Source organism: Scomber scombrus, chromosome 23, assembly GCF_963691925.1.
Source record: "Scomber scombrus chromosome 23, fScoSco1.1, whole genome shotgun sequence".
Taxonomy (NCBI): Eukaryota; Metazoa; Chordata; class Actinopteri; order Scombriformes; family Scombridae; genus Scomber; species Scomber scombrus.
The window spans coordinates 15,379,923-15,397,570 of record NC_084992.1 but is presented as its reverse complement, the minus strand read 5'-3'; the positions used below and the strand labels follow the sequence as shown (position 1 = coordinate 15,397,570).

General features: G+C 40.0%; 1 protein-coding gene across 1 annotated transcript in view; it reads left to right on the top strand.

Annotated features, from left to right (window-relative positions):
- LOC134005809 (sodium/potassium/calcium exchanger 2-like) overlaps nt 1-17,648 on the top strand; it is a 38,320-nt gene that overhangs the window by 12,112 nt on the left and 8,560 nt on the right. The window contains exons 2-6 of the mRNA XM_062444816.1: nt 4,435-4,483; nt 5,653-5,761; nt 9,029-9,043; nt 13,582-13,632; nt 17,452-17,550. Of these exons, the coding sequence (XP_062300800.1) occupies nt 4,435-4,483; nt 5,653-5,761; nt 9,029-9,043; nt 13,582-13,632; nt 17,452-17,550 (323 nt within the window). The remainder of the gene's footprint in view (nt 1-4,434; nt 4,484-5,652; nt 5,762-9,028; nt 9,044-13,581; nt 13,633-17,451; nt 17,551-17,648) is intronic.

The following is a 17,648-nucleotide window of genomic DNA, read 5'->3' as shown; positions in this document are numbered from 1 at the left end:
ACATGTCAACCCTATGACCAATACCTGGAAAAAAGCAGGGCTGCCCAGTTGCCTCGGGGCAGCTAGATTTGGACCACTGTCAACGATTGAGTTTAGTGTGGTTGCCCCTGTCGGGAACCACTTTCCTCTGACTAATGAAAGCCATCCAGCATCGGTAACTGACAACACAGTAGGAGCAGTACTGATACAACAAGCAAAAAAACAAACTGAAACTTTATTAAAAACTCTTAGGTCACGCAGATAAACAGGAGAGGGCAGCTAAAAAAAAAATCTAGGACAGAGAGCTCTGCAGCAGGAGCACAGCAGACACGCTGCAGAATATAAATGCGGACTCCTGAAATAAACTTTCATCTGTCGTTTCTACAGTCTCACAACACAAAAGGGTTGTGTTCAGCCTTTTTCTTGTTTACTGTATCTGCACATCAAAACTGACTCTGATCTGACAGCAACGACAAGATCTGATCACGCATACAAGAGGTCTTTATTCCACGTTGTGTATTTACCCAGCTAATACTTTAATTTTAGGCAGAATCTAAATGTAATATGGCAAATAAGTGAATAAATATTATTTACCCATTTGGTATGCCTATATTTTTTTATTTGCTGTTTTACAGTACAGTTGGGAAAATGACAAGGTTCCTCATCAAACCCGGCTTTGGGTGATTGCATTTACTTGCAAAAGTGACACAGCAGTATTTGTCTCCCAAAAGCCTGAGTCTGATTGGTTCATGGGAGGGGGGGGGGTGTAAGAGGAAGAAATTTTGGCTTAGTCCTGGTAAGCATTGCCTTGTGGGAAATCAGCGTCGTGGCAGCTCCTGTAATTAGTTCTGCTTGTTAGAAAAATGAAGGGGTTACTAATTAGCAAGTGGATGGCTTCTTGACTTGTTGTGCATCTTTTCCCTGCTTTCCTTAAAGATCATTATTATCGTCTCCAAGCAAAATGGGGAGGGGGGAGAGATAGAGAGAGAGAGAAGAGAGAGAGAGATGCTGCTCAGTCGTGCTGCTCAACATTTTAGTTCAAACACAATGAATCTAGATGGACAAATCTCGAGGGGTGTTCTGTCATGCTCTGACAGACAGGCTGCCTACTGTAAGCACGTGCAGGCAAACGCCTGGAGCTGTGCAAGATTTCACTTTTCAAGTTTGCTTAACAAGCCAGTCAGCCTGTGTTTTCACATATCTTTACATACACATACACACAGATGCTCAGATCCGTTCCACATTTGTTTTATTTACAGTATATCCACATATTATACAGTTTCAATACATTACAATGCAAGCTTGCCTGTCTGGCTTAAATTTAGGCTTGTGCAAATTATTCTTCTCTGCACCACCTTGTCACAAACATTAAATCACAATGAAAATGGCCTGTTTGGGCTTGTCAGTCATTAATAGCTGATGAAATGATTATTTGATTTCACTGTTTAATTTACACATGTGAAATCTTAAATAACTTCAGAGTGGCGACTGGACTGAAAGCTTGAGTCATTCACATTATTGTAACCTTTGTTTTGATTGCAGATTTGTGGAAGGAATAGCTCAAAATTTTGGGAAATACACTTTTTCATTTTCTTGAGTTGATGGAGAAATAGCAGGAAGCAGCTATTAAGCTAATATCCTTGTTGAACCTTCTCTGCATATTCATTCAGTACACCTGAGAATCCCAAAACATTTATGTGATGCTAGTTGAGTTTTGGAGGCTTAATTTAATGCTGTGGAAATTGCAGTATGTGTTGCACTGTAATGGTAGCTGAATCGATGGTCCCCAATGATGGATCCGCATTTAGCTTTTGGAATTTGATTCCTTGCAAACTCTCAGAAATCCAAGCAGTGCTGAACAGAAATGAGGTGGAAATAATATGGAAAGAAGCTCATCAGATTTAAAAATTGTAATGCTGATTACTCTTACCATAATTCATGATATATCTGTGATCTACAACATATTAAGGAGTATTTTAAGGATAAACTGTTAAAAAAAAGGAGAAGCTATTATTCTTATGTAATTTGGCTTTGATGTCAAAGCATAAAGGATAAAACCCTTTCAGAAATTGACCCCTTTTGTGCTCAGACATTGCCTATGAAAATACCTTAATCTGCCACTGATGTTCGAAAGTCAAGACTTCAAGCTCTGCTCTCAGTTTTTCACCAATATGTTCAGATTCCTCTGAAATTCTTAAGCTGTTGGCAATTTGAGAGGTGATAGCGGAAGTACAGTATATTTGCATGATGTCACACTCTTAATCGATAATTCTCCGTAACAGCGTTACATGCGTGCGGCTGCAGAGGGACATTTATCTCCCTCAGCTGATCCACTTCCAAGAATGATCCTGATGTGACATTACGTAAGAACTGGAAGCAAAAGCTGCTGGTATTAGAGAACACACAAACTCCAGAGAACATACTAATCTCTCTATGTGATTATTAGTCATAATATTTAACGCTGGCTTAATGAGCGACCCACAACGTAATCTCTATCTGGCACATTCACCTGTTCTCCCCTAACCCTCCTGACTTGCTTTTGAGGCGGGTGATAGGGAGTGAAACAGAATAATTATACCTTGAGGGTGCAGGGAATTACCCAGAAGATATGAAATGGGGGAAAAATTAGGTTATAGTTGAATAGCTTTGTGGAAAATCTCAGGATTAGCTCAGTTTCTGCTCTTTTTTTTTTTTTTGCAAATGTTTAATTTCAGCTCCCTCATTTCTGTAATTATTCTGTGACTATACAGAAGCAAAGCCCAGTATATGGTAAATTATACAGTTATACAGAAACAGTGGGGCACAGCTCCCGAGTAGAAAGTTCTTTGAAGTTAAGGGGAATTTTATTTGAATTAGTAAATTCATAATTATGCTATGATAAACAACGGCAGCTTGAAACAATTTAATTAATAGATAAGCATTTTTTAAATCTAGAAATCTGTTGGGATAAAAATGTCAACACCCACATAAGCTTTCACCTCATGAACCAGAGTGCAAAATTATCAAGAGATTTGATATGCAATGCAAGGCAGCGTCATTTAGCATGCAAATGAATCACTGGGTTGACAAGCCTGAAGGCCTTGTCTTGTATATTTGCGCCGCACTTTTAAGAGCCCACAAGATCAAACTGGATCATTTTTTTTGCATTTCATCGGGCATTGCGCATCTTATCAGCGCACACCAGTGCCTCCATGTCGTACACATTTCTTTCTGAAGACTGTGTAGGCTGTGAAACAAAGCCTTGATATGCTAAGATCTGAACAAAAAGCTTTGTGTTTGTTCCCATGCAGTTAGAAGCAGAGGCCTTAAGCGACGGTTCTTTCACACATACACACGATTTTGGAGATGAAGTGAGCACAGTTCAGTCAGGCAGTTGGTAGAAGGCTTTTGTATCAAAAATAGACTGTCTGTGTTGCAGTGGCACACATGCCAAACATGCCTGCTGAGAACGATGGCAGAGAATTGTGTGATTGTTAAAGGACTTGAGTCACTTTGGCACGATCTGGCATGTATCCACTCTCAGAGACAAAGTTATCACGTTAAAACTGGCAGCCCTGAACCCGCATGGCAATGTTTTTACACTTAATACCACTTTCAAGTCAATGTTTACTTAAAGGAAAAGTTAAAATTTTGGGAAACATGCATACTCACTTTCTTGCATAGAGTTAGACAAAAAAGTTGATACCACTGACTTGTTTGTCCATTAAGTCTTGAGCTGGAGCCATGAGTTGCTAGCTTAGCTTAGCATAAAGACGTTGAGCCTCCCTCTGTCTAAAGGTGAAGATTAAACAAACGCATATGTATTTTTTAAGTGTTAAGTTAGTGAGCTTTAGACATGCTTGTAGGCAGATTTTCCACACATTGTTTATCATATGTTTCATTTGTACAAAAACTGTACAAAAGTATAAAAACAAGTTGTGCTGTCTTTGTGCTAAGCTAAACTTCTCCTGGCTCCAGAGATGGAGATGGACAATCATTTGACAGGTTTTCATCTCACCTTACCTTTTGCAAGAAACACAATTTTGAACAGTTCGTTTAAAACACATTTAGTACTGTATCCCTTTATTTCTTTTCCCTTCACTATACCTTAGTTTTACAGTGTATATCAGGGTATGCCAGACATTCTGATATGAGTTGACATCCTTGATTCAAATGGGTGAAATCGAAATGACATTTTTGAATGAATTTCAAGGAAATTCTTGTTGACACAATCTAATCTTACTCAGCTTGCGACTGACACAGTATGCGGGCACAGCAGTGGGGAGGAATCTGTCCCTCAAGTCTTGTCCACTTACATCACAGTCAGTCATCGCCATCACTGTAACTGTGCTGTAATGTCTCTCTCTATCGTCTCTTCATCTTGTCCGTCTGGTTGTGTGCGGCATGCTTCACATCTATGTCCTGTTTTTCTCTTTCTCTCCTTCTCCCCCCTTTTACTACTTCTCTCTTTGTGTTGGATGAGAAGGCGAGTCCTGGAACGCCAGAGGATGACGGCAAGTTGTCGGTAGGTCCTGTCTGATTGACACTCTTTCCGTCTGCTTCTTTGTTTGTCCCTGTTTCTGTGTAGATGTAGTAGCGTAACTTATGTTTCTCCCACCATACTGTGAACAAGACATGCACACTGTTATCTCTAACCTTCAGCATCCCTGTGTGCAGAGAGTAGCTCTGTCTGTTTTCTGAACCCCCTTTTTTTCAAGTTTTATTTTTTAAACAGCATGCAAAAAGGCAAACCAGGAAGGAGCATGTGTTTAGAAAATCTAAGATTTTTTTAATGCTTGTATGCTTTCAAAAACATAAATCACGGTGTTAAGTTTTCATCCTGATTGTAAAAGGAAGCAGATAAAACAGTGCAGCAGAAGGAGGCTCTACGGGGTCACACTGAGAAGCCACATCTCTGAGAACATACAGCCTACACGTGTCCCTTGCCTCCCGCTCACACCCATATGGGCCTGTGAATTATCACCTGACGCCTCCTGTGCCTACGCCTCACCTGTGGGCAGCCAAAGGAGGGGACACTCCAAACAGCTGGCGCCTTGCCTTGGGGTCCAGACCTTTTGAATCTGCCCTCTCCACTGATTTGAACGAGTGACAACTAGTTGAAAATTCAGTCTCATATCAGGCAAGCTGCCGCCTGCAACGGTGCCTATTTCCCACATTTCTCAAGTTCGGCTTCGGCTGCTGGAGCGACCGTTGCGAGGGCTGTCTTTGGAGAAGGAACTCATATTCCACTTTAATTGTGAATGCATGTCTCAACCCATGGGGCTTATATTTTCAGAAGCCGGGGTACTTTATGGTAGTTTTTACTGGGTTGCAGGTTCCGCTTAGGGGTTTTATGCAAAAGAGGATTAGGGAATCATTTCCCTACAGGGGGCACAATTGAAGGTGCTGGAACATCATATATTCATGAACAAATGCAGTTACATGAATACTTCTCTCTTTGCATAAAATGTTGATGATCACTCTTTATACTGTAAAACTTATAAAACAGCATGATTTCCAGCACTTAGTTAAATAAACTGGGATTAGAAATGGCTTTAGTAAAGTGCTTATATTTAATAGGCTGGTGCATATGTGCTTCATGACTTGCATATTTTTCCTAGGAGGAAGCATGTATTAGGTAAAGAGTCTCAGCAGCATGGTGTGTGATTGACATCCATCTCTGTCCTCTCACAGGCCAGACCTCGGCTTCAGAGGGGGGGTAGTTCCGCCTCCCTGCACAACAGCTTGATGAGGAACAGCATTTTCCAGCTCATGATTCATACATTGGACCCTTTAAGTGAAGGTGAGACTGTCAGACAAACCACACACAGAAAACATAACTATAAAATGCAGTATTTCACAGATGTTCTCATTTGCTGTCCATAAATGTCTCTGTTTGCAGGTTGTTCTTGCCTTGAACTTGTTTCTCTCTTAAAAAATTAAATCTTTCCGACAGCATGGTTCATTATGAAACAAACCTAAGTGAAAGAAAACTATGTTATGAGTACATAAGTATTAAGTAAATAACGTTCAGCTCATATTGTCAGCGTGGTGTTTTTGGCAGTTTTTTTTAAAGTCCAAATAAAAATATCCTTTCGCAACTACTCCATGTATCCCTTAAAATTCAGAAGTTCCGCCGTTAACATTCAGAAACACTTGTTAGCCCCAACATGTCTGAGACTGGATTGATCCTTTTTTTTTTTTAAATAGTCGGCAAGGCGAGCTCAGTGCTGTGTCAGAGCATAGTGGAGGTGGAAGATCATTTTCCTTTAATCCAAGATGAAGGCCTATTAGCTTAGCTAAAGGAAATGTAAAACGGCAGTGTCAGTGCTCGGCACAGAGGATGAATATGTTAATAAGCCAGGGGAGAGGCAGCCTCATCCCATTCTCAACCCACCGAGAAAAAACGAAGGAAAAGGAAAAATGGGGAGTGAACAAGAGATGGGTTTGAGGAGGGTTTGAAGAATTTGTCATTCAACTCTCTTCTTTTCAATTTTGTTGAAAGGTCTTTGAATTAGATGAGGAAGCAGTATAAAATGATGTGATGAATCCTAATCCTTCAAAAAATGTATACTAATGTTGAATACTAATGCCTGTTTACTGTATGACGTCATTCTTTTTATTCCCCTTTTCCTTTTACCTTTCTTTGAAATGTAGGTGCAGTGTGTTGTTTGATTCAAACGTCACGAACAGCATTAGAAGATAACAAAATACCGCATACTGTCGGACAAGGTCAAACAGCCATTTATAAGAAAACAATTATGGTCAGACTAAATATTTTCCCTCTGGATTGATTAATCACATTAGGAGACATCTGCTCAGTAGTGTGGATGCGTTTCAGCTTTCTCCGAAATGACTTTACATTCCTGGAAAGCCGAACCTAGAATGAGTCAGCTCAGGAAAGATTAATACGCTGCGACGAGACGGCCCTTAAAGAGCCCATTAACATGCATCAACTTGTTGTTGTACACAGAATCCAAGGCTGAGTGTATTCATCTGTCTATCTGAGTGATTAAAATGTAAATCATAGCCTGCTGGGGGAGTCTGTATGGACAGTCGTATATGTACAGTACCACCCTGCTGCTCTTTGTAGAGGGATTTATCATTTGCTTTTATTTGGGAAATCAAACACACACTGACGATGGTAGCCTGAAATTTTTCTTTGGACTTCAAGAAGAGTAATAGACTGAATTGTATGCCTGTGTTTTTTCATAGCGTTCAGGTCTGAGTCACAATGAAACATCTAAAAATAAACATCTACATACATTTCCTATGTGTTATAAATATATTGTTTTTAATAGTGGATTTAAATGGTCAAACAGGCTAATTCTGCTTCAGAAATGCAAGGATGTTGCACAGTTTGCCACATTTGACTGATGAGCCTTTTGGCAAATTACAGGCTGGAAATGAATGCACTGAAAAAAACAACAAGAGTGTGACATGACTTGAGGATTGAATTAATTAACACAGAACAAAAGCAACACTTTGGGATTTGTTTTTACTTGAATGTATTATTTGGAATCTTCCATGTAGCAGGTTGGACGTTTTTCACAAGCTGCAGTTTACACATAGAAGCGATGATGAACTTGAAAACATTTTTTGCAGTGCACTCATCAGATGCCTTGTGCGTTTACAGTGTTTAATTATTTTTTATTGATCGTGTTACGGTAAGGGCCCAATAAAAGTTGGCCCAGTTCAGAGATGAGCAAATGTTTTTTATGCACCTTTATCGATATCATTAATGCAAAGGAGCATTTTGTCTGTGCACTCGCTAAGTTGAGAGATGAACAGGTGCATCCATCAAAGACGGAGGCTGTGCTGGCTGTCCTCGCGTGCTCTTAGGCTTTAAGAGTAGCTCAGCTGGGCTGCCGAGGAGCTGGCAGGACTCCATCCATACATTTTTCATAGACATGTCTCAAAATAAGTTGTCAGTGCTTTGGAGCTGAGGGGAAAGTCTGAGGTTGTTTGCTGGGAAGCCTTTCACTTGTTTGACTTTTAGAGTGTGGGCTAGTAAGAGGTATGTGTGTGTGCGTTTGTGTGTGTGTGTGTGTCTGTGTGTGTTCGTTTTAATGTGTGTGTTAGTGTTTGTGTTATGGGGGTTTTTCCTGACTCATAACGAGGCAACGGTGTTAGCTCAACCGTGACTTCCTAGCTTTTGATTCATGTTGTGAGAGAAGAAAATGAATGTTAACATGTAGCAGGTCCTAAGCAGACTCATGAGTGACTCTTCACTACGTCATTGCTTCCTTAATCCTGCAGCATTTGATCTGTAATTAATGTGAATTTGCTTTTCACGGCCATGTTGCTATGTTGTTTTGTCATCTAGTGCCACCACAGTTGCCTAAAATGCATTTAATGCAATGCAAGTAAGTTGTAAGTAAGAGTACTCTGCTGATTTAGCATATAGCACTTCTATAATGGGAGTCAGAGTTAAAATCAATGCAGCAGAACCATAGAGATTTTTTTTACTCTTGTCAAAGACTGCAGCAGCATTCCCCTCTATGCAGGAAAAACCCTGGTTAATGTTTGTGGATGTCAAGAGTATTTTTGTGGGTATGCCGGTGTGTCTCTCTTAAAGGAATAATTCGACATTTTGGGAAACATGCTTATTCACTTTCATACCAACAGTTAAGTGCAAAGATTGATACCAATCTCATATCTGTCTGTTGAGAATAAAGTTGCAGCCAGGACACATTTAGCTTAGCTTAGCATAAAGACTGAAAACAGGGGGAAACGGCTAGCCTGGCTCTTGTCAAAGGTAAGAGTACATCTACCGGCTCCTCTAAAACATGCAAAGTGAAAGAAGGACAAAACAGTGTTGGCTGTAATTTTTTTGTGGTATCGATCTTCTCATCTAACTCTTGGCAAGAATGGTTATTTCACAAAATGTCAATTTTTTTTTTTGTCAAATTAATTTAGTTAATTTACTAGTATTTATAAAAGTACATTTCTCATCATGGAATAATACATATAAATGGTTAAATGTGCTCTTTTAGACTGGATATCACCTGGATTTATCTTATTCTCTGTTTCTGTCTTCCTATCTTTCTTTCTTCTACTGTCCCCTCAGAATTTGCTGACTCTGGTGAGTTACTCTAATTTCTGTATCCCACCCCCCCCCTAAAAAATCTGTTTGTTCTCATCCCAACAGCCTGGAGGCAATTCTTCTTGCCAACATGTCCCTTATGTATACATTTCCAAAGCGCTGCTGTACTGTATGTCAACTCTGTACTGTCCACTCCTGCAGATTCTTTCCCTCAAATATCCATTCTCTTCTGTGGATGTATTCTCCCTGGACACCCTCTGTGACCATTTCTGCATCGTTTTCCCCATTGTCCCCAATCCTCTCTCTCCTCTTATGAACTCCCTTTGGTTCTAGCATTGGAGCTCTGTTCTCTGTGAGACAGGTAGGCCCAAAATGAGAGATCTGGGTTATCTTGTCAACATTGTCCTTCAACTCCAGGGATGTGAGGTCACTGAAAGGTATTTTACACAGCAGACGTTCAGATAAAGGAAGGAGATGGAGTGCCATATCCTAACTGAGCTGTCTCCACTTGACAACTCTGTGCTTAGTTCATGACTTGTTGTTCTGGGCAGATGGAGAGAGGTAGTGAGCTGCTTTCTCTTCTCTACACACGGCCTTTGTCAGGATTCAGAGTCAATAAGAGCTTGACAGAGCAATTAATGGCGATGGACTAAAATGTGTTTCCCTGTACAGGCTTTTAAAATTAGCTGCTGCACCAAATCGTTATTGATTTTAAGTATTCACTTGCTGTTTTCGAGATACAATAGATGTTTAATCAGCATCCAAGTTTTGTTAAAGGACAACAGCTTTCTTCTTCTTGTTATACTGAATGTCCTTAGTTTAATACTAGACCTTTTATCCTGCATGTTTTTGTAACATGCAAAAAGCATGTAATGGCCTGGTACAGTTAGTTCCAGGCACGAGTGCACTGCATCTCTTTTTCCATCAGTGAGGAGCTACAAACAATATCACTTAGGAGTGGCATCAAATATTGAACTACAAAGAGAGACGGGGAGGGAGAAGGGCAGAGTGGCTCTCACTCTACTGTCAGAGCCTGCAGTGGATGGTTGAAAAAAGCCACCCAAAACAGCATTCAGAATTCAAGCTACGTGCATTCTTTGACTCAAGCTCTTCAATAATATCACCCATAGAACTGAACTCTGGTGATGAGTCTAGGCATATCCACAGCTTGGGTTGATCTCAGCATCTTGGAAGGTGTGGGGGTTGTTTATGCAGAACGTATAGTAAACTAAGGGCGATTCTATGAAATTGCATGCATTTTTGATAATGAGATAAAGAATTAATCTTCATCTAAATCAGTTCAGGTATATTTACCCAACAGCAGGGCTGTGTGACAGTGAAGTGCAGCTCTATAAATATGGTGGCACAGAGAAGAGAGATCTCATCAGACGTTTTGCGTTTGGCTGATTGTTATCTCACTGAGGTGGACTCGAAAAGATTGCTCACAATGCCAACACGGTCCTTGTTCATGTAAGGTGCAGGTGCTGTATGCAAGTCCCCCACAAGCTGAGAAAGAGGAGGACAAGGTCATGTCGGTAAAGCATGATACAGTCGTGTACATAATTATAATGGTAGACTGTGTTCGCTTATGTGTTAAACTGGTGAGACAATTGATGGTGTGACCAACAGTTTCATTGGGGAAGGTTTGATGCAGACACGGAAGGAAATAAGCCCAAGGGCAGCAACTTACTGTAGGCTTACGTGCATGATTTATTGTGGGAGATCTATTTGGATAAATTCATATATATATTTAAAAGAAAATGAAGTTAGTAAGCAAAGGAGGAAACAAGAAAGGGAAAAGGAAACTTACAGTTTTTACATTTTTAGCCTTATGACGTTCATCTGGCCAACATGCCTCATACTGTGCCCCTCCCCCCCCCGACCCCCCTGCCACCAGTACTGTCTGCAGCCCCATTGATCACATGGTTCAATACTGTACCCACTGTCACTGACCTTCCAAACCCAATTTTCCATTTATATACATATATTATATTGACATACTACTGTAGGCTTTTCGTTATTGGTGTCAATTTAACACATTTTCAGCATTTGATTAGATATAACACACATGAATAGACTGAGGGTATACCTAATAACAATAAATATACAGTAAGTGTATTTCCTTAAATTAGAAACAGTTTCTTTAACATTTTTAAGGTGTAATTCATACAAGATCCTTGTATTGCTAGACGACTGCACCTTCAGCATGTTATGTAACTGGACCAGCCAACCAACACCTACCATCCCATCATCCCTCCATCTCTACCACCAACACACACACGTACACATATAACACACACACATGTCACAACCCCCTCCCGCGCCCTCTGAGCCACCCCGTGCCGGGTGGGTGAAAGAATCAATGTTAAAAGCCTTTTTGCTTCAGCACAGACTGTGAATTTCCCTGACACCCCAACCCCCAGCAGACAGAGCGGGCATGCACACACACGCACTCACACACACAGCTCACCAGAGGTTTAGAGGTCACACCACAAGGACAAGAGGGCCCCTGATAAACGACAACAAGCCTCCCTCGCTCGCTCTCTCTGGTAACAGAGGGCAAACAGACGACTGCGCTGCCGGTGATTGTGTCGTGGGTTAATTGCCCTTAGAGCAACCTCAGTTAGAGGCCAGCCTTGCAGTGATAGTGCACTTCAAACCTAAATCGCCTGATCATATGGGATTGAGGCACTTGTCTGGGAGTGCAGCAGATGAGCAAGACACTCTCAAAGGGGACGTGTTTTCATCTCATTAGATTTGTGTTTTCAGGGCTGCCAAGTCTCGCATTTGGCATGAGAATCGCGCCATAATCCCCTCACATGTGAGCGGAGCAGTTGCCCACTGTTGGGCAGAATTGGATATTAGTGTGAGTGCATGTGGGCTTGTGGGTGTGGCCATATACAGCACTTACTGCACTGCGCACCTACAACATGCACATCACTTCATATGTATGCTTGTGAATAGATAAAGTGTCAGTTTATGTCTTACCTCTGGTTGTATATAAGTAGTTAGTTTTTAAGTTGGCATTACTATTATTAAAAAAAAAATCATAGTGACTATTTTTAATAGACAGAAGTATCAACTGAAATGTATCACAGTGAGGTCTGTTGAGTATGCAGAATATCATGGTCACTGCTACTATTCAATAAGAGTGTGGAATTAAGGATGTTAGTCAGCTGCTTTGGTCCACTGCTTTGGTCAAGGTTGAAAATGAATCCTAATGACTTTGGTGATGTGTACTTAATGCACCATTATGAGGTTTGCATTTGTGGTTTTGTGGATGGATTGTCATTCAAATTTGGTACAGACATCCCTGTTCCCTCAGGATTAGTTGTTATCATTTTCCATCTAGTGCCACCATCTGGCTATCATTTTTAAATGGTGCAACACTTTGGTTTATGACTTATACCTGCAAAACTAATAACACTCTCATCAGCCTCAGCTTTATTTTATGTTTAAAGCTAATTAGCAAATTATTGCTTGCTAACACGCTAAACTAACATGCTACACATTATACCTTCTATGTTAGTATTTAAGGAGCAGAAATGTCAGATACAGATATAAATAGATAAAAGCCAAACAAATTACATGAATGAGGTAACTAGGCATTATGTAATGTGGGGGAATCAGTGTCCATTTGGATATAGACATAGCTTTGGTATTTGTGCAATAAATAGTTTAGTTAAGACATGAAAAAATGTTGTTTTTTTAATTTTGTGTATTTATATAATACACCAACCAGTAATATTTCTAACCATATTTGTACGTCTTGGTTAAGAGAATCGGACAGAGCAATGCTAAAAACTGAGCCCCCATTAGTTATTTATTGTTGAAATAGGCAGAACAGCATGAGGCTCCAGGCTGTGGGCTACTGTACTATCCAGGATAAAGTGCAGCGTGGGAGGTCTTGTTGGTCCAGTGTCTTCTGTTCAGCTGCTTCACGCTCAGTTCTTGCTGCAGGTTTGAATTCCTGACTAATTCATCATGCAGATGTGCTGACCGTCAATTTAACTATACCATGAAGAACTGCGTCAGTAAGGGAATCAAATTAATTGTTCGGGTTTCATTGTAGAAATAAAATGCTGAATCACCATGCCTTTGAATAAGCTTGCGTGCAGAGGAGAGGAGGACTCATCTTTTTGTTGCATGTTGACCCAGTTAAAACTCTTCTGACTTTCCTGTTCTGTTATTGTTTTCTAATATATCCTTTTATGAACCTCATTATTTTTTTTATAGTATATTAACTGCCCCTGCCCCCTCCCTTTTCTTGCAAATCTTTTCTAATAGCATCTAACCTGTGCCATCGGCAGGCTCTTTATCAGACTGAGTTATTGTTAGACTATGATGTATATAATTTGTAACTCAATCCTTGCTGCTTTGTTTTGCACTTATGCAGGGATGACTTGGAGAGACTTTTTCTTTCTGTGTACAGTATGTCACCTTCTTGTGCCCGTGTGAGTGTTTGTACAGTATGTGATGTAGAACCAGCGGACCTGTCTTGTTTCTGTCATGTTCACTCTCTTCCTTTTCTCTGTGTGTTCGTTGCCTTACCCTTGTCTTTTGCTGTGATGTTGTAGAGCTTGGGACTTATGGGAAACTAAAATATTATCACTCAATGACTGAGGAAGGTAAGCCTGAAAGTTTTCACTTGATTCTTTGTGTCAGCTTTTGCCATTCCTCTTTGTTTTCTCCATCTTAATCATGAAACAGCACCTCCAGCCCCATTGTTTTTTTGTTTTTTGTTTTTTTTGCTTGTGACATACAGTTTTGGCTTTTTAGTTGGACAACCTCTCTGAGATTTCACTGACATAAGTGCAAATCATGTTAGCCATGTCATTTTTTATCAATTTACTTTTTTATTTTCATTTTTATTTTTTTCATTTTTTGGCTTAATTTTCAATTCTGCCCAAAAAATATGTACATATTGTGTCTTACTGTGTGTAGTGATTTTATGGATTTTTTTTTTTTAATTCTACATATTAATAAGATATTTAAACTGAAAACAACTGCAGTCACATGTTGCTTATGTTTTATCTTGTGAGAAATATACTGCTATGTTGGATTCTTGGTGAAATTTTAAGACATTTATTATTATAATAGGCTAAAAAAAACACACACACACACACACACACACACACACACACACACACACATTCACACACACACACACACACACACACACACACACACACACACACACATTCACACGCACACACCCACACACACACACACATAAATGAACAGCATACCATCTCCTGCCCCACCTTCAAAATACATAAGCACAAGGTTTTCGTTTTTTCTTCTTCTTTTTCTTTTCTTCTTTGGCACTGTTTACCATCTGCGCCACTGAGAAATACATCATCCATGCCTCAGCGCTCACTTGGAGGTTCCACTTGCACCAGCAGCGAGTGCACAGACGCAAGATGTACGTTGCTGAATTTGGCAAACTGGAGTGACTCATCCACCCAGTGGTTGCGTAACAGGCAGAGCTGACAGGGAAAATGAGCGTCTGTGTAACAACGGTTAGGGAAGGGCTGGACTTGGTTATTCTTTAAAGACTCTGCAATTGCTTCATAATGTAAATTGGGTCATCCTGACAATGTGTGCTGAACCTCCCAGGAAACATTTTCCCCATATTTCACAAACTGAAAATAGTCATTTAATCAAGAAAACATGTGATTTTAGTTTTTTATGTTAGATCATTTGTCTAAACATAAGCGATGGGCTTTTTTTGTTGTCTTTGTGCTCACTTTGATTCATGCACTTTGGTTGGATGATATTTCTCTTTTTGGTTTGCCCTACTTAGAACCATACCCTACAGGCAAAATGCAGTAATCAAATATTTGGTGTAAAATGAGACCTGAATCTGACTTTTTGACCTTAGCTCACATCATTAAAAATACTTTCATAGAAATGTCATTTTTTCACTACTCACTACAAAACAGATATGAAAACCAAGCTAAACCCAGGTAACTGCACTCTGGCTGTGTAGCTGTTGTATTGTGACTTTGTATTGCCCACACTGCAGTAACTGTACGTTTGGCTTTTCTGAACTACAGAATTCACCAATACATCACATACACGTTCTACAGTATACAATCATCTACGGCTAAAGCAAGAGAGCTATATATCCAGTGAAAGTTAGCTAGTGAGATAGACGCAGCTACCTGTAAATGGAAATATCAATTTTAATAAATCAACAGTTCATTTAGTTAGGCTATTCCACATAATTAAATGACGCAGTGGCTAAAGTCAATTAGCAAAGAAATCAGATAAACTCCTGCTAAAGCTAACAAGGTTAGCAAATCTCAGCATGCAAGATGGGGCGATTAAACTAGCTTTAAATCACATTATATCACAATCACATTAAATTGTAAATTTTATTAAATGTTACCAGTAGATGGACAGACAGACACCTAGCAAAACAGAGGTGCATTTAATTTCTAAGCTATGGACTGTAAATAATCAGTTAATGAAACTAGCTTAAGTGGAAATATAGCACATTAAGAAAATCACATTATATTAATAGATACAACATTTCCCTCTCTTGTATTTCATGAGGATTATACAAGTATTATTTTCAGCATTTAAGGTATTAGAGTATGCAGATTTTATGTAAATGATTTCTGGAGGTAAAATGAGGCATATAAAGATAGTAATGCTCATTTTTATCTCTAATGCCGTTTTCTGCGGGCCAGCCTGAAAACCTGACACCTTTTTTTTTTCTCCTTAATTTAACTGCTTCTGTGGTTACTCCTCACTGTCTTCATAGGTATTTTATTATTTCATACTTGAGTACTGAACCCTCATGTGAACCTCTTGAACTTTAAAGTAGGCTACTTCCTTTGAACGCCTACATCAGAAAGCCCAACCCTTCTACTTGTATATCCAAGTAGAGACAATGATCTCACGCCCACATTTGTTATAACGAATACACGCGACAGCCGACTCACTAGCATACCAACTGACAGCATTCGCCTAAGGTGAGTGATGTCAAGGCAGTGGAATGTGTGATCACAGTCTTGTGAAAATGTACAGTATGTATGTATGTCTGTGTATTTGTGTGCATGTGTGTGTGTGATTAAAAAAAAAGAGACAGGGCAGGAACCGTGCATTGCCAAACAACAAGAAGACAAAGTGAGAGAAAGATGATGCGAGTGAGAAAAGCGGAAGCGATGAAGAGATGTAGAGTGAGATGGAGGAGATGAGAGGAAGGCCTGGTGGTGACTTGGGGTGTTTAATGATTTTGCCAGAAGGTCACAGACAGTGATGACATGGTTTGGTGGAGTACGTATCGACGCATCACTGTGTCAAGCACTGACAAATCAGCCATGCCCTCTTAAAATGAGAAGAAAAAAAAATCTTTCATATTGATTGCAATAGGCTGATTGGGACAAGGCAGGACACGCATGCAAAGACGGACACACACAGGAAGTGAGTAGGTTTAACTCAAAATATCTTATAGTTTTGTTTTAAAAGATAAAACTCGCAGTGTAGCCATCAAATATTAACATGGCAACATTGAAAAAAAACCTGTACTACATGGTTTTGGGGCATCATATTTCTTCTTGTCTCAGTACTATATTGTTGTTTGTGTGTGGGCCGTCGGGGGATTTCGAGCCATAGGGATTTTGAGGAAAGTCATTGTTCCACAAGCCAGCGGCTAGTCACCACTAGTCATTACAACACGGGCAGAACTGCCTTGCGTGAGCCATTATTTGTAATGTCAAGAGGGCATAACGCTTATGTAAGCAACAAGGTCATGATGTTCAATTGATGACTGGTTTCAATTCAGTGTACTGCGTCATAGCTTCATCTGCCAGTTATTGAAATCAATAAATGTTATCAGCATAAAATATATCTGTACCAGTGATTTCCTTTACACAGCTGTTTAAATTCTCCAACTAGCAGATGTGTCTTTCATGCTACAGTGTTAGTGTTTTTCTGAGGTTTTGCACATGACAACTGCGATTGGAAACAGGAGACGCTTCCTTGCATGTGAATAAAAATGAGGAGCTACTATAAAAATCGGACGCCTCCTGTTTGATTATATGAATACAGATTTTATTTGAATTGCTGTGACACCAAAATTAAACCTTTGGTTGTGTGTATTTTCCCACTTTCCTCTGACATCTCTTGTGAATTTTTGATCTGATATTCGAAGTGTAACTGACCTCCAGAAAGGCAGATCTCTTCACAAGAGATTTCCTCCCTGCTGGCTTTGCCTCCACCAAGGACCAGGACATTGCAGGATCATCAGTATATGATATGCTATGTCATATTGACTCTCATTGTTGTCTGAAAGGCAGTTTTATGGGAAGCCGCTTTGCTTTTGAAAAGTGACCCATTCTGGGGTCAAAGGTGACGGCGATGGAGCTCTGACTGGGATGAGGCCAAGAGGCTTTAAAGATGCTCCATGTTTAACCACTGTGGCGATTGTTTTGCAGGTAAATTTCGAGAGAAGGCATCTATCCTTCACAAGATCGCTAAAAAGAAATGCCAAGTCGAGGACAGTGAGAAGGCCAACGGAGTAGCAAGCCGTTCAGGTGGGTAGCTTACTTACATTTTCCTGAGATTCGAAGTCAGTTTCAGAAATATTCAAACTTTGTGGGAGTCACCCTGCAAAGTATTTCAGACTTTAATC